Genomic DNA, 25,361 nt, shown 5'->3' with positions numbered 1-25,361 from the left:
CTTTTTAATGAATACAGGGCGGAAGTTAGCCATTGAAGCAGGCCCATGGTAGAAGCGCCATTATTACACCTTTGGCAAGCCTTTTAACTGCTGATCGGAGCAATGGACTCCTTGGCGCATCGGCCTCCTGTTCTTCTCTTGGCCATCGGAGCAAGCGATCTACAGGTCCTGTTACTACGCACGCAAGTAATATTGATCCTAGGATATATTAGGATGAAAAATAAATTATTTAATAAATTTATAAATTAAATTTATTTTCCCTCGTTATTATAAGAACGAGCCAAAATGAAATTCTTTTTATTCGTTTGTCAAAATAAAGAGAAAAAAAATTAAAAGATAAAAAAGGTTTATTTTCTCTTCTTTCCAGAACCCTCAGAGAAGGAAACGGCCGTTACCGTCAGTGACGGGAGGAGTCCAAATGGAGGGAAAGTCTTCTTTTCAAATGTAAAAACGAAAACCAAATCTCCTGCCTCTTTGCGCTTATTCTTCAAATTTCGAACACCCATCCTCTCATCCCCCCTTCTCTCCCCTCTCTCTTCGCTGGATCCATGCGATTACGAGGGTAAGATGTTTCTCCTTGACTCAGTTCAAATCCTCGTCTGAGTTTCGTCTTGCAAGGAGGTGCGAATTCGTCTCTTTTTTCGAAGGTATGAACTTCCTTTTAGCATCGACGAAGTTTCCTTAGACACTCTGGGTTTTTTAATTTATTCTGTAGACTGCATTTCCGAAAGAAGACTCATTCGCAGAGATTTAGGGCTTTTCTATTGAAAATTAACAAATCCATGCCAGTATATTCTCCTATTGTCACCTTTTAAATGGACTAACAAAGATTAAATCCACCAAACTCACAACCGGTTGGTTGTCATTTGATGAAGACCTTTTCATTTGGTTCCCGCTTCTTCTCCTTGATTTTTTTTAACTCGTCTTTTGCACTCAATTGACGGACACGGTTGGGGTTTTTTGCTTTTTTGATTCATAGAACTTCTACGGTGTTATCTAAAAGTGTATCATTTCAACTCAACATCTGTAGGTTGAGCTGGATGCTTTTAGGTTGGTCTGTTTATGACGATTTTTTTATCATCTTCTCTCTTATTGAATCCTTTATTTATATCTGGTAAGTCGAGGAAAACATGCGACTGTAGGGAGTGAGGGGTCATGGCAGATGTTGCTGTTGCTGATCCATTATCATCCAGTTCTTTTCCCTTTGGGAGAGTTGGTTCAAAAGTTCAAGCTGATGCAACAATGAAGAGGAAGACACCATCTGAGCTGCGGGTATGTACCCTGCATGTTTTCTTTTAGTGTTATGAATGACAGAAATATACTCAATCAAGTAATATATGTGCTGCATTGGAAAATTATTAATGTGTTTGTGCACTGTTCGTACTCTATTCACTTCAAAATACTCGTTTTTCAGTTTGAAGATGCCCCATGAACTAGAATTGCAAAGGCTTTGCTCAAACTTTCAACTAAACGATGTTTATTAACCTTTTACTCCCCCCCCCCCCTGCCGAAAAAAATAAAATCCTGGAGGAATAGAAGCAACCTTTTTAATGTATGGCCTACTTTTCTCATTGAATGTGTTATATGTCAGGGAGAGCAATTGAAGCGAAGGAATTCTGGAAGCCGGAGTGAATCCTTACGTCCTATTCCAGGCTCTGATGGGTAAACTTTGTGTCATTAAGATAACTTCTATTTATTTCTACAAAAAAAAATTTGTTTCTCTTGATCAGGCATACTGATGCTATCAAAGTTGGTATTTGACATGCATGATAAACCCAGAAATGTTGGTGGAATTGGTCGAGGACGCAAGAAATCAGAGCCATCAAAAATTCCAAAATACATTGACACCCGTGTTAATGATGTATTTCCTGTCAGGAAATCCAGTGACATGTTTAGAGTGCTTTATGAAAAAGGAAAAAATAAGGTCAGACCATTTCTTCTAAACCTTGGCATAAACATAATGATTTTCCTATTCTAAATATACTGTATGTAATCCGCATGCATGTTACTGAGTGTATTCACAAACTCTGTTCTCTGTATGTGAAGGCTGATTCTTTTACTCAAAGAGAAGAGACAACTAGAAACATTTCTTCAGTTAGCACAACAGCTTCAGATAATCAATCCCAGCTTCCATGGTATTGTTTTTTTTTTATACCAGTTGGACTTTAGAAATTGTTTTGATTAATTTAATTGTTGGCAAGTTGTAATCCTACTGATAATGTCAAATATCTTGTTTATTATTTTAAAATCAAGTGAGAAAAGTGGCCCTCCTACAGTTCAGGAGACTTCAGCTTCATGCATTAAAGATGGTGGACCAGAGCAAGCTTTTAGAAAAATTGAGAAATGTGGCCAGACGACATTTCGCACAGTTGCTGAGCTTTCCTCAAAGGGGGAAAAACTTTCAGAATCTTCCCTTATTGACATGGTAATTTTGTGTAGTATTTTTTATTGTTTAGTTATATAATGCATTTCTAAATTTATGGAAATAATATTCTGATTTCACAGGACAAAGCACTCAAAGGAATGGTTGTCCGTGATCTCCCAACAATGTCACATTCAAGTTCTGATTCTCTTGGAAGAGTTGGAGGCGATCCATTGACCTCTCTAGCAAGTTCTTTTTCTAACATTCATTTTCCTGGTCAGAAAAGTCCTCTAGATCTTACACTGAAGGCAACTATCAGATTAATATCTTCTTCCTCTGTGAACTGGTGGGTGTTTGAAACACTTTATTTAAGAGATTTGCATGCACAAAATAATGTACAAGATGTTTTAACTTGGAGTTTGAACATTAGGAAGAAGTGCACAGATAGGTTTCTGAAGATCACACTGTTTTTTCCATTGATGTGCAAAAAATCTCTTTCAAAGGTTTCTGTAAAACAATTGTGTTGTTTTTTTTCTTTTGAATCATAAGAGGGAGTTACTCTTTAATTTAAATATGTTGTTTAAATGGGTGGGAGTGTATGCTTGCAGCTGTAGTTGGAACTGGCTTTTTTGGGATGGCCTAATGACAGATAACTTTTGAAAGTATTGTTTAAATCCATCAGATACTAAAGTTCTCTTTTTGAAAATTTTAGGTGCCACCGATTAGGTGCAAGTAGCACTTTGTTTGCAATGTCTCAGTTCCAATCTCAAGTTGACTTGGCAAATTATGGAAGTGGTGGAAAATCAATAGTGGCTAGTTCTAAAGCTGAAGCCTTGTATGCTAAAGCCTTGTACTCGTGGGTGTATCCACAATCCTCCCTCCCACCTTCTGTCATATCTGCAATGACCTTGTCTGCTTCACGCGGAGGTTTGTTGGCCTTTTCAGTGTCTTGGTCATGCCAAAATTTTATCAGATCATTTTCTTTGTGAATACAATAATGTAAGAGATCTAATATTCATATTGTATCTTTTTTTTTTCTTTTTTTGTTGTTGCTAAACCAATATAGAAACAGATTTTTTATTGAAACGACAGCTGGCTTGGGAGGACTCCTTTCGGAATCTATACTACATGCTTAGAAAGAAAATGTGTGACATCTTTTATTGTAAGCCCATCCTTTAAGCAGTATTACTTTTTAACGGGTTCTTTTGTGAGTAACACATTCATATATATAAGTATTTATTATTTACACGGTTATTTTTATTTATGTTCTTTGTGGCCTTTGTAGTCTATACTTCACAATTTGTTGTCATGTTCATTGGTTGTAACTCGGAAAAAACAAAGCAATCATGCAATGCCTATCTATCACAGTCCACAAGAGGGTTGCGATCCTTGTTAAGAGAGCATGTAAGACACTCTTGCCTATTTAATTTGATTATAGATCTGCTCAGAAGTAAAATTAAAAACCAAAAAGGTGCATAAATAGGATGCTTTACTTATTTAATTTTTTCTGTGTCTCTCTTTCTTGTTTATGTTCGTTGCATCTGATCTCTTTGTCTTTTCCCTGTCACAGGATATTTCCTTTACCATGCCTTTGTGCCGTTCTGAAGTTGAGCAAGCTACTACTGAAGACCTTGTGGAACTTTCAGAAATAGAGAAGTTCAACTTGGGCGAGGTTAAGAATTGCCTATGGCCCAACCTTAGATGCCTTTTTTTTTTCCTTAACTCGACATGGATTTTAACTTTTTAGTATGTATTTTTATCCTTTTCTCAGGCGCGTCGATTGGATTCTATATCTAATGTGGACAAAAGCTTTCAGTCACTACTAGCATTTATTGGAAATGACAGTGTCCATGGATTATATGACTTTCTATTAAATTATAGGTGATTCTGATCTAAATGAAAACATGTTCATTCTCCTTAAGCGTATATGTATCGGCATGGAACCTTACCTATTTCTTTACTTTCATGATTGGTGGATCCAGGTCATTCTTGAGTTCTTTATCCACTACTGATGTTCCAATACTTTATTCACCTGTTCCTTTTCAGAATGGATCTCTTAATGTTCCTGAGGTGGGTCTTTTTTATTATTCCTACTATTAGCCTCTTATTCTCTAGAAGTGATGTTGTGGTTGTTCACTTGTAAATTTAATTTTTCTTTTTCTTTACATTATTCACCTGTTCCTTTTCAGAATATATCTCTTAATCTTCCTGAGGTGGTCCTTTTTATTATTCCTACTATTAGCCTAATTGGGTTGTAGAGGTGGTGTTTTGATAGTTCATTAGTAAATCTAGTTTTTCTATTTCTTTTCTATTTCAAGTTTGATTGGTTTCTCAAAAGAAGTCTTAGATTTTTTGTCCTTAAGATTATAAGCTTTCAAGCTAAATACTTTAATTGTTGAATTGTTACAGTAAGCTTCAAATAGAGTGCGAAAAAATGGTGTATGATCTTAAAAAGAAGGAAATCGTGATAGTGCACAGCTACAGTGTTGTATTTTAATGTACTGGGTAGTGATCTTGAAAAGGATTACTGAAATTTAAAAAATGGTGTGCACTGATTTTTTTTAATCTTGTTGATTAGCTCCAAGAACTTTTGACCTATTCACTGTGTTTCAGGTTAAATGCAAGGAGATGAAGAGAGCTGATGCAATCCTCCCTTCAAAAGTGCATCAAACTGAAAATGGGAGGTCCAGTCAAGATTCATCATCTGGTGTCTGTTACAGTCTTGAGATCAAGGACACAGTAATTCCTCCTTGGACAATCTCTGGATTATGTGCAACCATGTGCTCCCAGGGGAATAGCTTTGAGGCCAGGTATGCAGTTTTCTGTTTTCAAGGGCTTTATAGTTTGTTTTGAAAATGTATTAAATGTCAGTTGCTTGAATGTTCTCTGGTTGAAGTCAGTGACTCTGAAAATGCTTTTACCGTTTTTAGCTCCAAAAAGTCTCATCCAGTTTAATTTTGCTTGCCTGCATCAGCCATTAATCTCATTAGCAGACTTGGAAATAGATTTATCTCCTTTGTTGTGTTTTTTGTTTTGTTTTCTTGTTTTTTTTTAATGGTGAAATTTGATTAAACAATAGCAAATTTGCAGGATACATCTGGATGGCTGAGAAGGCCGGTTGGAATAAATAATTATTGTCTCCTTGTTTTTTAAACATGTCAAAAAGATAGATACTAGAGTTTTAAGGTTGTCATGAAGCATCTGGTAATGAGTAATAACTGAGACCATGATGAGAACTTCTCCAAACTTTAATGGTCTAGAGTTTTAAGGTTGTCATGAAGCATCTGGTAGTGAGTAATAACTGAGACCATGATGAGAACTTCTCCAAACTTTAATGGTCTAGGGTGAATCTTCTGGTTAGAGAAATGATTACTCAATGTAGTTTCTTCTGGTGCTGGACTTTATTTTTCTAAAGCAATGTTCAGAACTTATTCTCCAATCATGTTTTTGCAGTTTTGTTACAGATCCTATTTCAGCTGGTTTGAATGTTGCATTCGATGCAATTTCTCACATGTCAGATTCTTCAGCTGAACCATGCAAAGACTTGTTGCAATGCAGCAGCATCATTGGCAGCCAAGAAACTGTTGTGTCCCCTTGCTTGAGATCTGCTTCCCTAAAAAGTCTGAAATACTCTGATGGTTCTTATACAGTTTTTCTTACATCTCTTTGACTCTGGCTGTTTTCTCTGTACTTTTGAGCACTAAATGCAAGTTTTGAGGTGTTCCAAGTTTCCAATCCTCAAGTTTTTCTGTTTGGTTTTGATTAATATCACTCAAACTAAAGAAAGGGAAGGACTGTCAACTGGCCAATGTGGCCCGCGAAAAGCACCCAGAATCATTTCTCAGTCGTTCACAAAGATTAACTGGTTCTGTCTTCATGAAGAGCTATTTTTGTATGTGCATTATTAATGGGGCTTTCTAGCCCGTTCCCTGTTGAAATGAACATGGGAGGTTATTTAGGTTGTTTTGAATCCTGACTGGCTTTCCTATTAAGCTTGGTATTAAATTTCCAAACTTTAAGAAGTTTGTTTCAGTGCGTTTTCCTTTATTTTGTTAAGCTATGACTTCAGTTAAATTATTAAGTGTTGCCGGTTTCTCCTCCCCCCGTCAAAAAAATAAGAGACGATAGAAACAAGGAAAAGTGAAAATGAATGAAATCATATCTGCACCTAGTTCTCAATCCAGAACGGGAGATCAGATCAATTATGACAGTTCAAGCACCGTGCAATGAGGGAGTAGCCAGGCACCACGCAATTGTTTTTTTTCTGTTTGTAAAGGTTCAAATGAGACGAACCTGTATATTGGGAACGAGCTGGGTAATTTTACTGCTGGATAAAGAACAAGAATTTGTATTTTCCCATTGAATGGTGAAATAGTGCTGTATCTTCTCAATGTTTATAGAATCTAGGACACAACTATCAGTGATCCGAACTACATTACAAGTGTGCAAAAAATTTCCTTCTCTCCCATCTGTGTTGGGTAAGAGAGGTCAGAAAGAGAACTTGAATCCTCCGATCTTGGGATCAGTGACGGATTCCCAGAAAGTTGGTCTCTTCTGTAGAGCTCTTTTTACCGCAGCTTTCAGCTTTCAAACTCAACTCAATGGATCTGGGGAAAGTAATATCGATTTTGGCTTTAAACTTTTCGTATAAATTCGATCTATCTTTGGTTCCAGAAACGAGCTCACTTGCATTTGGCTTCTTGAGAAAATCAAGTACGTTCACCAAATTCCTCCTTCAAGAATATTTGATGGTCTCAAACAGTCAGGATCCATCATTTTGTAGAAGTTCATAAACCACTCTATTATGGAAACTGGGCAAGCCACCTCTGCTGGAGAACTCCAGGAGGGATCACTTCTGGTGGAAACATTACCCGTTTCTCAGACCCCTTTAATAACGGTATTCCAGGCAGAAGTTGAATTTGGATCAACATAAAAGGATGACCCAGAGCCTACAGGTCCAATGATCACCCACCCGTAATCCAATCTCTCCTTGACCAAAACCGAGAAGAGCCAGGCTCTGGAAGAGATAATCCAAGTAAAAATCTCTAATTCAGATACCCGAGGTGGCCTTCTCAATAGTTAGCCCGGGCCAGATGATGGCTACGTAGACTTGAAAAAAAAATCCCCCCTTAAAATGCTCCAACACAAGGTTCCGCCAAAGCGGCTCGTGATTGCAGCAAACATGGGGGGCGTTGTTTACAGCGCACAGGCGACCAAGCTCAATGGGACCAAGAAGACCAAAGAGGTCAATAAGAAGTTCATCCGAGAGCACCCGAAGGTTTCCAAAACCAGGGTTTCTGGAGTTGTAAGAGGTAGCGCTGAGAAGGAGATTTTCCCATTGGCTGGACGCCATGGCTTTGCGACTGAGCAGATGTCTTTAAAACGAACCCATGCTTTTCATCTCCATCATTTTCTTCCTATCCACCAATATTCAACTTCTCACCTCTCAAAACCCTTTTGTGTTTGCTTCTCGTCTTCTTCCTCTTTCTGATTAGGACTCTCAGCTCTCGGGGGGAGAAAGTCGGAGCCATAGCGTCTGGAACGAATGGTAAAGAAGGTCGACATTCAGCACTCGAGAAAGAACCGGGGAGCCTGAGACCTCCTGAGACCTGAGACCTGCGGCCTCTTATCTCACTATTGGGTTCTCTCTCTTCTTGGCCCCCATTCGTTAAAATAGTAGGTTTCAAAATGAACGAGTACGTGATATGTGGACCCTTTAATAAACGCTAGCTAAGAAAGGCAGTTATTATTTATTACAATAAAAGGTAAATATTAAAAATAAAAGCTTAAGGAGATTTGTGTTATTAGAAGAACGTTAAGGAGGTATGAGTAATTTTGGTATAAAAACTTCTCCTATTGGGGGTTCTTGTACAAATTTCCATTCTTTTATGAACTCGTCACTCTCGTCGGTTTTGGCGCGCAGTTGGCTGTGCTCAATGATTGACTTCTCCCACTCTATCCGCACGATTCTCTGGTCTCGGAACTGTGACAGCCCCTGCGGATGGGTGAGTGAGAAGTGACTCAACACGTTACACGGGGTGAGTCCAACTCCTAGACTCCACCCACCTGCCCAGGCACCAAACCATGCTATCCACTACTAACATACTTGCACACGGGCATTCCAAATGAAATTGGAACCTATTTGGGCTTTAATAATAGTACATAAAACATTAAAATTGAAGGGAGGAGACCAAGTATGTTACAAGATCACAGCATCAAATCGAACTCCCAAGAAACCAGCGGCAATGTGTAAGTTCCAATGTGACTTAATTATACATAATAAGGCAATTAATCAACCGATTTGAGAGCCAGAGACAGAGAAAGGAGGCCGAGTATGTATAACTTTGAAAGCATTCACAAATGAACTGTAATATACATGAGAGGATGTATGGCACATGCCTCTTGACTTTACATTCTACAAATCAAATGGCCACGGAACCTAAATTTAACCATGCTTTACTGATCAGATATGAATAGAGCCCAAAAAAAAAAAAAACACCCTTATGGCCTGAACCAGGACAACAAAGAAAAGAAGGAGAAAAAATCATTCACACTCAATATTGTAAAATGTCCAGTCCCAAACTCGTGTAAATCCAGGAAAGAATGAGATTTTCTACAGGTGTAAAGATTGTGATACTATCTACTTAAACAGACAGCACAGGGTTTACAGAGCTTGCAGAGCAAAGGCTGATCCACTCATACTTGAGATATTCTTGATAGACATCTCCACTGCCTCATACGTGGGGATTTATCTAACAGCAAGAGTAAACCCACATTGTTGTTCGATAGCTCGAATATATACCTGGCAGAAAAGATGCGATCATCAGCAAGCTCAGGCATAAAATGCAACTAGGAGAGAGATAACAGTTTTTCCTTGTCTAATGTCCACGACAGTACTCCACATACATGTGAGTCTGGGCAATCACCCACCTCTTGAAGGGTCCCATCATCAAATAATCCACAATTTTCAAAATTAGTACCCTTGTTAAATATTCACATCCACTTAGGATCCTTTGTAGGGTATGAGTGGCAAATGAAGTTTGGAGATTAGTTAGGCATATATGTCAATAAACTGGAAAACAGTAATTGATGTATGTGGAGTTCCTAAACCAGAGGCCTTAGGTTACTCAGTGGAGGCTTCCATGGGAGCATTACATCAGCCAAAGGGTAACTAAGCAACAATAGAAATAGACATGTAATTTCACTTACTTGCTTCGATGCGCTTTCTTTCTCCAGAAAACAAAGGACACTACCCACTGGAATACAAAGCAGAAGGAGAAGAGAATAAACTTACTGAAAGAAATGATTAACAAAATTGCAATATGACATGCATCAGATATAGCAGTATTATATGCCACAAAAATTAGGTAAATCCAAATCCAGCAAGTCAATCAAAGAAATATTCCTCCTCAGCCATGTTAAAGTCATTCGGATGAGGTTCATTGAACAAGTGATGGACCCTGTCAAATAGCAAGGGTATGCAAAACTTTGGCAATTGTGCGATCCATTTACACCCTAATTAAGCAATATGGTAAACCTTATCATTCAATATAAATTAGCGGATATTGGCCTTTAACTCATCACTCCCAAGCCAAAAACTTGAAAATGGAGAAACCACAGTGCAGAAAGCAAAAAATGGCAGAGTATAAACCTAAGTAAACAAAAATCTTATGCTGGAAGAAATCTTAAGCGTTCAAGCCTTTCTCATTTGTTGTAAAAGAAATAAGGTGCAGGGTTTGTGTGTGTGTGTGAGGGGGGGGGGGGGGGGGGGGGGGGGGGGGGGGGGGGGGGGAGGGTAGCAAACAAAGCTTCACAAAGGAGCCCGGTTCTTGGTAGATAAATTTTTTTAGCATTCATGAGTAGCTTGTTTGCTTGGAAAAAAAAAAAAACCGAATCTTTACTCTGCTTACACTCACAACTAAGACCTCTAGAAACAAGAAAAATTTAAAACCCTAAAAACACAAGATACTGAACTGTAACAGTTACCAAGAGCATAACACTGGTCAAGGTTAGACAAGCAAACAGAAACTCGAATGCAAGTAGATAATAGTTGACAAAAAATGACATTACAATATTAATTTGGCCTTCCTGAACAAAAAATACATCTCCACAAGGGATTATTAGCCATAACATCAGAGTTCTACGAGATGACAAAACACATAAAGATTAACAAAATAAACAACTAGAAATTTATCGCATACATTACCTAGATTAAAGAAGGGAGATTATCATATTAAGTCACAACTCACCTTCACCACAGACATGAACGAAAAGCTTCCAATTGAAGATGGTTTCTTCATGCTCACCCTTTTCTCCGGTGTCATACCTTTACAAAGTTGTTGAGCAATTTCTTTAAGCAATACCAGTTGAGCCTTTTCAGTCCTCATCGAAATAATTGCCTGCCTCATTGATTCCCTATCCGCTTCAAGTGCCTGAAGCCTCATATAGAGCTTCTTAATGTCTGCCTCCCCTGAATCAATCCTAGCAAAAGCCTCCCGTGGAGTGGTTATGTAGTCTCCATAAGTGCGAACAGTTGGTTGAACTGAATCAATTGTGTAAATTCTATCACTCATGTCGTCCCCAAAATCTGAAGCATTATCAACTTTTGGCAGTGGATATTCCTCAATGTTTGTTGAGTCATCCATCCTTCTGAGCCCACTGCCTTGTCTAGGAGTTTCAGTTCTGAAGTCCTGAACGGGATTTGGCTCCTTAACCATCCCAAAAAAGGAACTGGAACTATCATGTGAAAGCCTTTGAGAGTGCCTAAATCGTCCAGGAGACTGACCAATAGCCACCTTCTCTAGATAATTCCGGGTGCCTGAAAACTCACCATCCAAGTTGGCGCCACTGGGATTCCTCTCCAACTGGCAGATGCGATATTCCAAATTCTGCAGATGATCACGAGTCTTGGGAGTCTCTCCAAAAGCATACTTTTCCAAATCAAATTGGATCTCATTCTCATCAGCAGAAACTGGTGTTTCATTCAAACAACATTTTAAAGGGGGGTAATCATACGATGGATAGTTAAATTCAGTTTCACCATTTTCAACCACATTGTGTATTCCACCCGAGGCACTTCCACCTGCAGACTCAGGTTCATTATTTTCGAGCATGTTTCGCGTTTCACCTCGGTTACTTCCACCTGCAGACTCAGCTTCAATATTTTCAACAACATTTCGCACTCCACGGTTACTCCCCCCTGCAGCCTCTGCTTCAGCATCCCCATAGCCAAAACTCAAAAGCCTGTGCTTGTAAGCCTGAACCTCACAAGTTAGGGATTGAATGAGTTGTTCCCTCTTATACAAAACATCCTCCAAGATCAGCAATTCTTGCTGATCGTGAGCCATCTTCTCCTCTGCATACCGCTTGAATTGGCGAGCCTCCATCTGAACTTCTGCCTTTTCCCTCTGTAACCTCAGTATCATGGACATAGCTTCATTTGCAGCCGAAGAGGATGCATTTCTCTCTTCGTCTAATTCAGTATAGAGCTCCTGGATCGTTTGTTGGTGACTTACGAGTGCCTCCCGTAATGCAGCGCATTCGTTCTCAATTTCTACCCGTGCAACAGAGAGATTCTTAAATTCCTGCCCATCAGTCATCTGCTCCAACTTCCGCTTCACGGAGCGTGGCCATGAAGTCAGGGTCATCCCAGCGTGGCAACAGCAGTCACAATTGAGCCATAAGGGATCATGCGAAGGAGGAGACTTCTCCGAATCCATAAAAAAGCATCAACAAAAAAAGACTAGAGATTAAAATCCAGCGGAGCCCACGAAAATCCTTAGTCTTAATTCCAGCAATCTGATATTCACACTTCTTCGCAACAACACAATTTCGCATCACCTCCTCCACTTCTCTCAGATTCAAATACAGCACACAAGAAAACAAAAGCAAAGGCGCAATCTAACCATCAAAGGCAGAAAGCTATCATCTCCGCTTAAAAACCAAAATGTGGAATAGAACGCTAAATCCTCGTACCTCGGACGATCTCCAACACCTTGGCGGGGAAACCAAGCTCAAACCGGATAACTCTCGACGTGCAATTCGGATCCGCAGACCTGCAAACGATCATACCTGGAGGTTTCCTCCGGATTCCTGCATGGAAACCATCAGAGGAAAACGCAGGAATGGGCGTTTGAAGGCCAGCAGAGGAGATCGATGGGTAGAGCGAGCGAAGGACACAAGGAGGGAGTTTTGAAACCCTAGATTTTTTGCTTTATTTTTTATTTTTTTTTCTTTTCAATTCTCTTTGTCAGTTTTTTCGGGAAGAGCGTAACCCCGAAATCGTAGTTCCTTTCTTTAACCGGGAGAGAGAAAAGAACAGTTAGGAGAGTTTTCCATTTGACCGGTTACAGTTTGTCGGACACCGCGTTGTTACTACTCTTTCATATATTCAACAATTAATTATTGATAATATTTAATATTTATATTATTTAAAAAAATTAATTATATACTCAAATTTTACCCTCATAAAATAATTTTATATTTAAATATATATATATCATTTCACTTCACTTCAGGTTGAAGGTAGCACGTCCTATTGATCAATAAAGAGCTGTTTTCCCGAAAATAGACCATAGACATCGGACTGCCATAACGTCCCGGAACCCGAAAGACCGACCTGAACACTGCCATTTCGTCGTAATTAAACAACTCTCGGAAAACGAACGAAACAGCGTCCGTTTCGCCTTCGTAATCAAAACCGATTCGATTGTCCTCTTCCCGTTTCCTTCGTGAGTTAAAAGACAAAAATCGCCGAACGTAATCTGTAATTTATCGTAATTTGGCTCGGAACCGGGAATTCCCTCTCTGTAACGGAATATCCGAATCCGATTAATCGAATCGGATCCCGCGGGTTACCGAATTGACATTATTTTGTAATTTGAAACTTTCCAAGCATTGATTCAAAAGTACTTCCTTTTTCCTTCTTTAATTTGTTTTGGATAAGACTATAACCCTCCACATGTTTTGCTTAACAAAAGTGAAGGACTACAAGATGGACCACTTTTCTTTATTCTTGGAAAGAGACAGCAAGATCAGCCACTTTTATCTAATATGTAGCTTTTTAATTATGTTAATTACCTGTCTAGTTTTGGGTTCTGGGACTCATAAGCTTGATCGAAATGAACTCAGCCAAGTCGAACTTGGATTTTGAAGGTTCCAACATGAGACGATTAATCCTCACCATCACATAAACAAGCTACTTTTTCACATGACAATGGAGATTCAAGTAGAGATGCTCTCTTGGTTTGGTGAATCCCTGCCTGAACTCATTGGACTGAACACAATTGTTAGCTATTCAATTTCTTGGCCCAAAAGCAACTGGATAAGCAAAACCAATCAATGAAACCGTTGGAACATAAGATTCAAGTAACTCTGTACAGAATGCAAATTGCTTGATGCCAATTCCCATTTGTTTTTGTGTCCTAATGGAAGTTCAATGAGAAGGGAGGAGAATCAAATTTCAGTAAAAAACAAAAAAGTACAATTTGGATTGAGAATACATCAGCCCCTCGAATATGTTATCTACATAAAATACAACCAAAAGCTGGTCTGCGCCATCTGGGAGTTGAAAGTAGAATCCTAAGGCAAAAGAATCGAAGTAAATTACCCATTGTTTCGCACAAGTATTGATTTTGCTTCATATACTGAGTTTTTAGCATCTCCTAGCTGTTCGATGACATTACCATCAATATATGCTCTGCTATCCTCCAGCACTTGATTCCTCTTCTGTGTCTCAGCAACCATGGTGTCTCTTAAGTCCTCAACTCTCCTCACTTCCTCGAACAGTTCTTCATCACATAGTTTTATCTCTGCCTCCTTTAGATCCAAACCAAAAACTACATTTTGATATTCAACTATCAACCTCTCCATTTCAGTCCTTCCTGTCTCTCTCATCTCAACAAGGACATCTTTCTCCTTGATCACATTCTTCAAGGCCATTTCTGCCTCCTCTGCTGAATGGGAACCCTTATTAATATCCAGTGTCACAGTTTGAATCTCAGTATCCAGCTCCTCAGACCTCTTAGTCAATTCTAGAATTTCCTTCTGTACAGAAGCTAATTTTTCTCTCGTCTTCTTGAACTCAACTGGCAGCTTAGTTCGCTCTTCCTCACATTTTAACAACTCCCCAGCTTTACCTGAATGCCAGTTTCTCTGAGTTGGAACATCTCTTTGTTCCAAATTATCAATTATAAACAGAACTTTTTCAGTTCTTCTTTGATTCTCCACATCTTGAAGTTTTGATTTAAACAACTCTATTTGGTTTCTTAGTTCAACTTCAGATTGTTGAGTTTTTGCCTGAGTGATCCCTATTTCGTCCTTCTTTGCCTGAAGAAGAGTGAGTGCCTCTTTCTTTTGTGTAACAAAATGGGAGGAAGCATCCAATCTCGCCCTTGCTCTGGCTTCTCTCCCCTCCCAATAGTCCACTGATGAAGCAAAGTTCAACAGAGTCATTTTCAAAGCTGATAACTTTTTTTCAATGACAACCTTTTTCTCATGAATTTCAGCAGATTGAACTTTTAGACCTGATATTTCTTGTTGCTTAATTTCAACAATTCTATTCAGAGCTTCAATTTCTCTTGTCAGCTTTTCAACCAAAGTGCTTGCTTTCTCAAGGTGCCCAAAGGCGGCTAAAGCATTGGCTGCATATAGCAGCTTATAATCTGACATGTCAAACACAATGGGTAAATCCAACAGCTGTGTTGGCACTTCCGCTACGCCAGATTCAGTGAGATCATCAACTAATGTGGACTTTCCTCCTTGATCTACTTTAGCAAGCATTTCAGGACGGTCACTACCTTTTCGAACTTCAGCAAGCATTCTTTTAAACTCATCCCTCTCTTGCATGGCTTTCTCATATAATGCCATTAGTTTCTCATTCTCTTCATGCATCTCCTGAAGTTGATGCTCCAGGTTTTCAACATCTTTCTCTTCAGATTTGTCATCTTCATGGTAGGAATTTACGGGATCAACTTCCATAAGATTTGTAGAGTTGGTATCAACTTCACCAAGCTTCTTAATATTAGCCTCCATAACAGCTCCTTCATATAATTCAATCAGTTTATTATTATCCTCAATCAAAATTTTGAGCTTTGTTCGTAACTCTACATTCTCTTTGGCCAAAACTATGGCTGTTTCATGAGCTTCAGCTTCTCGTTGGCTTGCTGCTGCTATTGCATTTACCATGATTTGAAGTTCCATTTGATCATTTGGAGCATTTTGTGTTGGGTTCCCCATGGTAGTAATATCTGTAACAGTGATTTGATGATGCTGGTCTCTTGCTGTGGCAGTGGATTTTTTCTCTTTCTCTAGCTGTAATACCAGCTCGTCTACATGCCTGCCATATTTATGAAAACAGAAATTCATGGTTACAACTTTTATTTAGTGAATCCAGAAATTGTACAGAAAAAAAAAAAATGAAGTATTTGCAGTTGCAACTTCAACGATGGTGCTTTACTCGAAAATGAATATTAACAAATTTAAATTAGAATGCGTTAAACCATTTTACCCTTACACATTTGTTTAACTTGTTGCTTTAATTTTATGGTTTCTCCTTTTCCCTATTGTATTAACTATAGATTTTATTAATTATTTTTGTCATACTTGGCTGCTAAAAATTGTGTCACTTGACTTTAGCTCCCATACAAGTGTATTAAAATTGACACTGGTCTGAAAAATGACTCTCAAGTTTGCATTTTTCATTGCACATGTGGCAATCAATTAGCATGACTGCAAAGATTAAATCTTAATGATTCAATTTTCAAGTTTCTTCTAACAATTAAAGCTTATTGGTAAGTGAGATTCTAAGAGACATTCTAGTGTTAAGTAAAGAAATAATGCTAACCTCTCCAACTTCTCTTTTGCTTCAAGGCAGAAGCTCAAGTTCTGGCGAAGTGCAGTTATTTCCTTCTCATTCTGAATAGCCTGCATGAAAGAAAAAGTCACATATAATATGAGAATTGAAAGAGATTAAACACATTATGTCGAGACATGTTGAACTGAGCAATGATTAATATTACTTGAACACGGAGGAACTCAATCTCCTCGTTTCCAGAAGTATCCCAATGTGCTGAGGGTTCCTATTTCACATATAGACTGGATCGTTATAGCAGTTACTGACAATCTTAATCTCGCATTCTTCTTGTTAAAATTTAAATATACTAATAAACCAAGCAGCATACAAACCAATAAGAGTTGGACAATAGTGCGAATCATGAGTAAGCATAATAATAGGAAGTTGGGGGCATGAGAAGAACAAATTATCTTTTAAATAAGAAAAATAAGGACATTAGCACTGTTTGAGTTGACAGCATTATATCTAAGATACCAAAAAATATTAGAAGCTTTTCAATATACTCTTTTCTTGAAAAATACTCCTGAAAGAAGAGAAAATAACTGGAAATTTTGGATGGGTCAATAGCTGGAAAAATAGCAGGGGGCAGCCTTGACTAACATAGTTTCCCCTTGTAAGTTATAGAACAAGGCAAAGCTCGTAATGATTCTATCAGGAGCACCACTTAACACTATTTTTCTTTAAAATAATTGCCATTCAAAATGTTTCCTTCAGCAGAAGTTAAAAAACAAAAGATAAGGAAAAAAATGCTTCAAGTCTCATACCTCATTTAAAATTAGTAGATTATCCTGACCACAAACAGGGGTCCCCAAAGTAGAAGTTTGATTCTAAACCAATAAAATACTCACAAGTTACACAATATTCAAAACTTAAAAAATTCAAACTAAAAAGCACATAAGAATCTGGTAAAACCTGAACAATCTCTGGGTCCTCCTCATGCATAAGTTTCCAATCTAGTGTCTCTAGCAACTGCAATTATGAATGAAAGTGAAATTTAGTCCATGGATCGGGGCTTCAAAATACAATGAAACACAATGTGAATCGCACCTTGTTTTGTAATATTTTGATTTGTTCATTCATCCTTTCTCGTTCACCATCTTCATAGAATAATTTCAATCTGATGAAATAGACCTCGTGTTAGAGAGACCAGTAGCAATTATTGCTGGACTTGGTACAGTCAGCCTACTCAGCCCAAAAGAATTCAGACCTCAGCACACCTGGGTTTATATTTTAAAAGTTTGAATTCAATCTGACTACTATTTGTCAAGCCAATACCAAACTGGGCAACAAAAAGTGATGCACCCCAAAGGAACTTTATCCTGCTTTAATCACTTGAGTTTTTCTGTGTAATCCTAGCCCTGACAATTGGTAATATGCATAAATTAGTTGAAGGTGTGACATAGGGATTATTTCTCAAGCCCATTTTCACCGAAAAAAACTTCTCCAGGTTGAAGCACGCCTTATAGCATGCATATGTAACTTAAACAGAAAATCGCAGGGAATGTCTCAAACAACTGAAGAACAAGATACAGTGAAGCTTTTGGAAGTATTCGAGAACCTAGAAAAACAAGGAGACTTCCTGGAGACTAAACAAGCACTGCCTACTAGGAACTTCAAGAAAGCTCATTTAGGACTTCTATAAAATCTGGTTTCAGTACATGAATAACTCCCTCAAGTATTTTCCTCTACAATGGGCAAAATATATGATTTATAATTATATATGTACACACAGATAACTTTTCTCTCTGGTGCATTTTCATGCAGAGAATTATACTACATATACAGTAAGTATACAAGTTAAACATTATCTTTCATATTTGTCCTGATTGCATCTCACTTTAGGTTTCTTTTCCAACTTCAAATTTTCATTTCCAAAAGTTGGATACAGTCAGACCCTTCAAACATATAGAAAACATCATATAATTCACAAACAAGGAACCAAGCTACCAAGAGAATAGAGAGAGAGAAAAAGGTAACAAGGAGATAAATCACAAGACAAGTAGAGAAAAGATCGTACTGTCTAATTTCTTCATTCAACCGCAAATTTTCCATTGCAAATCTAGTCACTTCCTGGTTTCGATCCACCTGGTTGCGAAGAACCTCTATCTCCCTTAAAAGCTCTCCATTTTCTTGTAGAAGGTGTGTTTCAACTGAGATCTTTCCTAAAGAAACTGCCTCCAGCCTCTTTATTCCTGCTTCTCGGAAACGGAGTCTCATTTTTAAACTCTGAATCTCTTCTTCTCTTTGTTTGGCCTAATTCAAAGTTTCATTGTTTAATACAACTGTTCAACAATACGAACAGCTCAAAATTACAAAAAGGACAAAAAAACATAAGGTTCATGTTTGCAACCAACTTCTTCCAACAAATAAGAGAGCGGGCTGCAAGCAACATTTGATCGACAAATTATAACTACAAAGAAAGTTATCTCTAGCATGGGACTCAATTCACATACCAGCTGCACTGCTGCTTGACTTTCAGCAGCTGATGCTTCCAACTCAATTTCTTTTTCCTGTATCCTCTTAAGCGCTCCAACCAAAGCAACTTCAAATTCTTTCTTCTGCAAATGAAATTTATATGAACAATGAAACAACCAAATATAAAGTCCAAAATTTTACCCTAAGAGGTAGAAATAGTTCTAGAATTATGAACCCTCTTCCTCATTTGAATAAGGTGATGATCCATTGCTTTCACAATTTTGCATTCTTAAGGCACACAAGAAAGTACTGAAGCAAGTTCACTTGTAATGATGATTCGATTAAGAACCAAAAGGAGCTGCAAAACAAAGGCTTCAACATGAAAAGAGCCCATGACTTACGAAAGAGAAAAGAAGTACCTGAGATGTCCTTCCACAATTCAGTGGACTTGATGATGCATGATCTCCTACCCATTTAAATAAGCCAGGAGAACTAGGAACTGTTAAGCTCCAATTGTCAGTGTCCTGGCTTTCCACTCCTCCATTAGCCAAAGCACGCAAATGATTTACTTCTTTCTGAAACACGGAGAATATGATCAGATCACAAAAAAAAGGAAGATGGGAGTCCTGTAACTGGACCAATAATAAGAAAATAAAAATAACAAAAACATCATCTAATTTTCTTAAACCTGAGTTTTAATTGAATGATGGGAAGAATCGGGGGAGTTGTGGAGCCATATTGAGTTAAAATGATAAGAATATTCGTATTCCAAAAAGGGAGATGAAGTGGTCTCAGAACACAACAGACCATAAGTTGGTTCAGTATTTCTGAAGTTGCATGACTGAAATATTTCTTCTGGAATCCTTTCACTGTAATATAAATTTTAAGGAAACAGAATTCCCAGTGTATACTCTGGAACTAGTGTTTACAAGTGAGAGAATAAAGAAGAGCCATCCATGCTGCCTCTTGATCTGGTCCATGGAAGTGTCACTCTAGGTTTCAAAGATATCAACCACTCAACTAAGAGGGCAATTTGATAATTTCACTACATAATGATTGTATTCTCTCTTCCAAATAGGTCAATGTTAGCTAGATTAGACTATGCTGTGGTTATAGTACTTAGAGTAGCCTCTTTATTACTATGTTATGCTATGTGAGGGGAAGAGGGGTATTTCTCATTTTGTACAAACTGACTTGAGTGATAGTTAAATAGAGCTAGAGGTTGACTTTTTGCCTCTAATCAGCCTCTAACCAACTTCCATCTAATGGCAGTTCATCCACTTCTCTCTTTTCTTCTTTCTTCTTCTCCTCTTGTTCGATCTTTTCAGAATTTTACAATATAAATACAAACTTAGGAAACGGGAATAAGTGACTACACCTAGATTTCTTTTTACCTTGAGCTGTTGTATTCGCAAACGCATGGCAAGGACGTCCCCAGAAGCATCTTCATTTACAACAGCCTGTGAATAAAGTGTTAATGTTGGAACAATATAACTTGGAATGAAGAATATGTCCAGAAATATATAGACCATGATTACGTAGAATGGAAAGATGTACACATAAAGTCTGTTCAAGGTTCACCAAATCAGTAATACACAATTCATCAAGGTTGCCTGATAAGGTTCTGAATTAGCCAATTCAGAACTTTGAATTGGCCCCAACAAACCAGACTTTTACTTACCATATTCCAGTTCAGAAAACCTTGACCTATCCTACACCACTGATATAAACTATACGGTGCTCATACTGAAAATGAATATTCAAATTCCTATTGCATCACGACATACATTGTTTCTGATGAATTTGGCACGCTGAGCAAATTTCAGGGTACTAAGTGTTTCCAGCGCACAACTGCCAAAGAAAACCAACAAGATTCTCATAAAAACACTGAATTAATGACCTATTTAAAGAAAAATAAGATATGGCCGGAAACTTCTAATGTTGAAAACAAACACAGAAGCAAGTAGCATAAGCTTATGTAGTTACTGACCAATTTGATGGAGTTATGTTCGCAATTATGATAGTTTTGGAGTTCCCTCCAAGTGAATCCTGGACAAAAGGAATGGATATCATTAATTAAATAAATAATTGGGAAGTCAAGAACCATGGCTCAGCACAAGGGGAAAGAGGAAGTAGCTTGACAAAACTTTGATGAAAACCCGATCCCTCTCTTCATTTCTATTACCTGAACTTCAATGGAGAGACAAAAAGTCCTTCTCTAAAACTGAACCAATTTATTAAGCATGTTCACTTATAATTAGATTAAATAGCAGGAAAATGGTTCTACAAAAGGTGTATCCTGACATAAACCACTGAGTAGCATCTCATGAAATAATATTTTCCAATTTTAATATGTTCATAGAGCAGTCAACCACTTCTCTATGTTTGCTTTACAAACAAATTGAACCAGAGAATAGAGCTAGAAACAGTTGGGGTATCACACCTAAAGCATGATAAAATGCAATTTTAGCATACCTGAAGTAGAAATGTGAGCTTTGAATCTCGATAAGGAACATGCAGAGATTTCCCATTGGAGATACTCACAAGATTCATGATAACGAGACTGCAGAAGTCAAAGTGAAAGTTTGAATAAATTATTACCCTCATAAAGCAGAAAAGAAAACATAATCATTATACTAAATAGCTGAAAATTTTCAAAATCATTCACTAATTCAAGAAACAAATACAAAAGAGGATCATGGACAAACCCTAGCGTTGAAAGAGACTTGTTGATGTTGGTGGCTTCCTTAAGGCGTTCACCTTCAGCTCCAGAGCTCTTCTGCCTACATTTCAAATAACACACTTAAGCTGTTTCCTAAGGTTATTGACATTCTAAGTATCCCACCAAAATGGTTACATTATTTAAATTAGAGATGAAAAATCAACTAATCTACAACAAAAAGGAAAATTGGAAAATATTGTCTTTGTACATTTTTTATGTTCATTATTCAAATGGTGCTGCCTCAAAAGCTACAACATACCTTTCCGAGCCTGCCAAATCTACAAGGTTCAACCGAGCAAACCTATGATGAGTTACACCTTGAGACTCCCACTGCAGGTAAAATACGTCTCAGATTTGCTCACATCAGTGTAGAACTTAAATCGCATTGAAAGATTAACTAAATAAGTCTCTGACCAACATATTGATACTATATACCAACCATAATAAAAAATGATAAGATAGAACGACTGCCTTCACTCTTCCAACAACAGTTGATATGGACAGGAACATAACACACCTTGCTCTCAATGACGCAAGTAAAGACGCTGTGGGACCGACTGCTTGCGCTGTTCATATTTGTTGTTGCCACCTTTCTGTTGGCTGCTCCCTGATAATGTGGATCTAGAAATCTTCAGCTTCCAACTTTGATGAGAACCAGTGGTTTAAAGGAAGAAAGCAAATTTAAACAACCCTTTTTCTTAAACTTTGAAGATCTAACTTCAGCTAAGCAATTCAAACCTCAACAAGTTGTTGTATGACATCTCGAGCACTTGACACCTCAGCCTCTGTAAGATTTTCCACATAAACACCTTTCTTTGCATCTTCTCTAATCTGCAAAAGTAAAAACATGATCACGACACTGAGAAAGAGACGATAAAGGAAAAGTTAAAAATTCACATGCCATACAATATAAGAATTGAGACTTTTTTTCAGGGAAAACCATCCTTGACAGTTTACTGCAAGTACAACATTTCAGGAAAAGAGGACAATGTTCTTAAACCATGAAATATGATGAAAAATGTTCCGCATGTCAACTTTCTGTTAGATACCTGCAAGTTGATTGATGATGGGTCCAAAAGATCAAGAATCTGTTCGTTGTATATTTCCAAGAACGAGATTTTGCAAATAAATCTAAGTTTTTCATCTCTTCTTGCCTCCTTTTCCTGTCACATCACAGACCAATTTCCTGTTAGAAGTGATGCAGCATCTTCATTTTAGATGAAGCATTCATATTTTTTTTCTTGTTTTTTGGATTGGTTATATAATTATTTTACATAAAAATTGGGAGTTGTCTGATCAACTACATGCTTTAAATTTTTATATGAATTGATATGGCTCTGTCCCATAAAATGCATAAAAGGCATGTTCATATTCCCAACACCAAAAGAACAAAAACATGCTATACTAACCTTTTGAATTCTTGAGAACAAGTACTCAAATACTCGAGGTATCATCCCGCAATTAACACTGTGGCGACGAGTCCCTCCTTCAATGTCACCCAGCATAGTGTGTGTTTTTCCACTTCCAGTCTACCAAAATAGTATTACATGAAGCATATGATAGAGAATGAAATATGTCAAAACAACACCCAAGGAAGAGCTCTCTCTCATTTTTTTCCAGAGCATGTTCCACACTGAAGGCATGGGAAAGGACTCAGTGATAGCCTGTGGGTACTAGAGACTATGAATGTGCAATGGAAAGTCATACAGAAGCAAGTTGATCGAGTAATGATTTTATTCAAGAATAAACAGTTGTTTCTTCAACTCCGACTTTATATGCTCTAGCTGTTAACTGAACTTTCCATTTGACATAAAGATAGGGTGGCTAATGACAACCAGAAAAGAAAGGCAATGTAAATTGACACTTACTTGGCCATATGCAAACATGCAACTGTTGTATCCTGCCACACAATTCTCTACCATGGGCAAGCCAGCCACTTTAAATAGTTTCTCCTGTTAATATGCAAATGATCAATTCATGTCGAAGAAGCCATTTGATGATGAAAACATTCATGACATAAGTGAGCAAAACAACTCCCTGACTACCTGGCTCACAGTCTCATCGGCCACAAGGTCAAATGTGAAGCGGGACTCTGGATGTCCAGTCCATGTGATAGTTTGACAACTATCTTGTTTGACACATCTGTTATATCCTTGAAGGGATATTTCAGAACTGCTAAGAGGACGAATTCTAATGACAACCTGCAGAAAGCAACCAATTGATTGAGATGATAATTCACACAACAACAATTACCATAAGTTTGCATAACTATTGGAAGTCAAAGGCTAAACTTGATATGACATAGAAATATGGCTAACTTAGGCAACAGCTACCAGACCAGAGGGGAAAAATTCAGCACAAGCTAAAAAGTGAAGACATTGAGCATGACTTATGTAAGAGTTGTAATCGAGTTAGAATAAACCTAACTCTTTTAAAATCTAGGAAGTTAGGCATGCCCTTTCAGTGCTACCATTTGTCATGTCTTCAGTCTCTCTTCTTTGTAGGTCAAACAATTTGAGTTTTTTTTTTTATCCCTATAACTCTACATTAGCAGTTTGAAGATTAGCATAGCCTACGGTTCCTATTAATTTCACTAGCAGATAATATTGGATTACAGATGAACGTTCTGCTACTGAACAGAAGATAAGCCACCATTATTCGGTTAAAATTTTCTCCTCTTGTTAGGGCAAACCCGTAAGTAGTTGAAAATGTAGCTCGGCCAAGCGTGCTATATAATACCTCCAGGAACGACATATGCTATCCACAGGAATCTAGAGAGTAAGCTTCACATCTCATTTCTGACGCACACTCAACAAAAGACTTACCTGACAAGAAAACAAAAAGCTCAAGTACCTGGACGTTGTGATCTTTCCAAAATGAAGGATCTTCTTGCAGTTCAAATGGCTGAGCAGAAGACGCCCCAACCATTTCACGCTCACCAGCCTCCCCATCTTTCTCAACAACAGACGACTTCGTCTGAAAAAAACTATCCTTGGACACCGATTTGAAGAGCGCTGGAGAGCTTCGCACAGGCTCCGATTCCGAGGGTTCTTGAAACCGGAGCCGGCTTCTGAAAGCACTCGCCGCTTCGGACAAAGTCGGCATTTCTGCTACTCTGCTCCTTCTCGCTTCGATCCAAAATTAAAAACAACCCAACAGAAAAAAAAACTATAGAAAGGAGAATGCCAGGAAACAGAAGCTTTAGATTACAGGAACCGAAAAGCGGGTGACAAGAAGAAAGAAACCGAGGGGTTAAATTGCAGGAAAAATGATGAAAAGATGAGAAGAAAGACTGAAAAACGGTGACGGAGGAGCTCTATCTGGGGTTCTTCCCAGGAAAAATGAACTAACGGCGTAAAGCGCAGTGGAGAACACGGTCGATTCAAATTTCAATGCCGTTTGGCTTACAGAGTGCGGGCATTCGTTTTATTTTAAAATTATTATATTTAAATCACCGTGTCCTGTAAGGACTACTTTATGAACGCATATGATTCGGTTTGAATAGGTAGTGGCTGCGTTATATACTTTTTGAAATTTATGTCCGTAGATCGCCTTCGTTGGCTGCTTACGAGTTCGATGGCCACGATGATGCGACCCAATCCTTAACGACGTCCATCCAAATTAATAATATATTAATTCCAACTTAATTAGAATGTGTTAATCTGGGGGGAACATTAGAATGAGCCAATTAATGATGAAGCCATATTGTTGTCAGCTTAGATTTCAATAATGCAATTATAATTAAAATATATAAAATTACCCTTAATTTTTTTAATTTAATGGCATAAATAATATTATAAAATGACTTTAATTATATATATAAGTAATATTATTAAAACGAGCCAATTAACAACGAATCCATATTGTTGTCAGCTTAGATTTCCATCATGCAATTATAATTTAAAATTATATAAAAATTAGCCTTAAAATTTTAAATTTGATGGCATAAAATTAATTAAAATATATAAATTAATATTAAAAACTCTTTTAAGTATCATACGAGATTTGGG

At 37.8% G+C, this 25,361-nt stretch overlaps 3 protein-coding genes and 1 pseudogene across 6 annotated transcripts; 1 reads left to right on the top strand and 3 right to left on the bottom strand.

Annotated features, from left to right (window-relative positions):
* The first annotated feature begins 79 nt into the window (after window positions 1-79).
* On the top strand, window positions 80-6,375 carry LOC137934766 (uncharacterized). 4 transcript variants are annotated; one of them, XM_068779291.1, is made up of 16 exons: window positions 80-165; window positions 368-647; window positions 1,143-1,272; window positions 1,592-1,662; window positions 1,780-1,924; window positions 2,047-2,135; window positions 2,242-2,425; window positions 2,506-2,708; window positions 3,075-3,289; window positions 3,429-3,524; window positions 3,648-3,766; window positions 3,933-4,034; window positions 4,134-4,243; window positions 4,345-4,432; window positions 4,976-5,172; window positions 5,816-6,375. In XM_068779291.1, the coding sequence occupies exons 3-16, from the start codon at window positions 1,156-1,158 to the stop codon at window positions 6,030-6,032; spliced, it is 1,953 nt and encodes a 650-aa protein (XP_068635392.1). In that variant the 5' UTR covers window positions 80-165; window positions 368-647; window positions 1,143-1,155; the 3' UTR covers window positions 6,033-6,375. The 4 variants fall into 4 exon arrangements, with proteins under 4 accessions (XP_068635392.1, XP_068635394.1, XP_068635393.1 ...); XM_068779293.1 differs by having other exon boundaries at window positions 1,120-1,272; window positions 2,254-2,425; XM_068779292.1 differs by having other exon boundaries at window positions 1,120-1,272; window positions 3,435-3,524.
* A 475-nt stretch (window positions 6,376-6,850) lies between these two features.
* Window positions 6,851-7,715, bottom strand: LOC137935520 (arginine-specific demethylase JMJ22-like; annotated as a pseudogene).
* A 986-nt stretch (window positions 7,716-8,701) lies between these two features.
* Window positions 8,702-12,699, bottom strand: LOC137934395 (myosin-binding protein 7). The gene is made up of 3 exons (XM_068778688.1): window positions 10,612-12,699; window positions 9,572-9,618; window positions 8,702-9,164 (listed from the first exon to the last, which is right to left on the bottom strand). Exons 1-3 carry the CDS (start codon window positions 12,079-12,081, stop codon window positions 9,059-9,061), a joined length of 1,623 nt encoding a protein of 540 aa, XP_068634789.1. The 5' UTR covers window positions 12,082-12,699; the 3' UTR covers window positions 8,702-9,058.
* A 1,101-nt stretch (window positions 12,700-13,800) lies between these two features.
* Window positions 13,801-24,725, bottom strand: LOC137934035 (kinesin-like protein KIN-12E). The gene is made up of 22 exons (XM_068778228.1): window positions 24,205-24,725; window positions 23,397-23,552; window positions 23,220-23,303; window positions 22,761-22,880; window positions 22,401-22,514; window positions 22,090-22,182; window positions 21,869-21,958; window positions 21,611-21,681; window positions 21,338-21,412; window positions 21,105-21,192; window positions 20,620-20,678; window positions 20,417-20,480; window positions 20,024-20,089; window positions 19,049-19,204; window positions 18,668-18,772; window positions 18,232-18,467; window positions 17,262-17,331; window positions 17,127-17,183; window positions 16,979-17,041; window positions 16,381-16,440; window positions 16,206-16,285; window positions 13,801-15,698 (listed from the first exon to the last, which is right to left on the bottom strand). The coding sequence occupies exons 1-22, from the start codon at window positions 24,454-24,456 to the stop codon at window positions 13,967-13,969; spliced, it is 3,891 nt and encodes a 1,296-aa protein (XP_068634329.1). The 5' UTR covers window positions 24,457-24,725; the 3' UTR covers window positions 13,801-13,966.
* Between the last annotated feature and the right edge of the window lie 636 nt (window positions 24,726-25,361).

The sequence above is a fragment of the Aristolochia californica genome, unplaced genomic scaffold (genome assembly GCF_029961685.1).
Source record: "Aristolochia californica isolate CCGP_79_NKW_82.1479 unplaced genomic scaffold, dmAriCali1.0.hap1 SCAF_6, whole genome shotgun sequence".
Lineage (NCBI taxonomy): Eukaryota > Viridiplantae > Streptophyta > Magnoliopsida > Piperales > Aristolochiaceae > Aristolochia > Aristolochia californica.
Note: the sequence above shows the minus strand (reverse complement) of the source record. Positions and strands in the feature narration are given on the sequence as shown.

Bases quoted from the DNA above. Each gene is read 5' to 3' on its own strand.
- LOC137934035 (XM_068778228.1), bottom strand. From the start codon at position 24,456: ATGCCGACTTTGTCCGAAGCGGCGAGTGCTTTCAGAAGCCGGCTCCGG. The intron at 22,515-22,760 runs GTTAGTATAGCA...GTGATGTGACAG, and splicing joins TGTTCTCAAGAATTCAAAAG to GAAAAGGAGGCAAGAAGAGA. The intron at 20,090-20,416 runs GTATGTCGTGAT...CTTTATTCACAG, and splicing joins CCAAATTCATCAGAAACAAT to GCTGTTGTAAATGAAGATGC.
- LOC137934766 (XM_068779291.1), top strand. From the start codon at position 1,156: ATGGCAGATGTTGCTGTTGCTGATCCATTATCATCCAGTTCTTTTCCC. The intron at 2,709-3,074 runs GTGGGTGTTTGA...TGAAAATTTTAG, and splicing joins TCTTCTTCCTCTGTGAACTG to GTGCCACCGATTAGGTGCAA. The intron at 3,290-3,428 runs GTTTGTTGGCCT...AAACCAATATAG, and splicing joins CTTGTCTGCTTCACGCGGAG to AAACAGATTTTTTATTGAAA.
- LOC137934395 (XM_068778688.1), bottom strand. From the start codon at position 12,081: ATGGATTCGGAGAAGTCTCCTCCTTCGCATGATCCCTTATGGCTCAAT. The intron at 9,619-10,611 runs GTGAGTTGTGAC...TTTGTATTCCAG, and splicing joins CGTTCATGTCTGTGGTGAAG to TGGGTAGTGTCCTTTGTTTT. The intron at 9,165-9,571 runs GTAAGTGAAATT...CTTTTCTGCCAG, and splicing joins AAGAAAGCGCATCGAAGCAA to GTATATATTCGAGCTATCGA.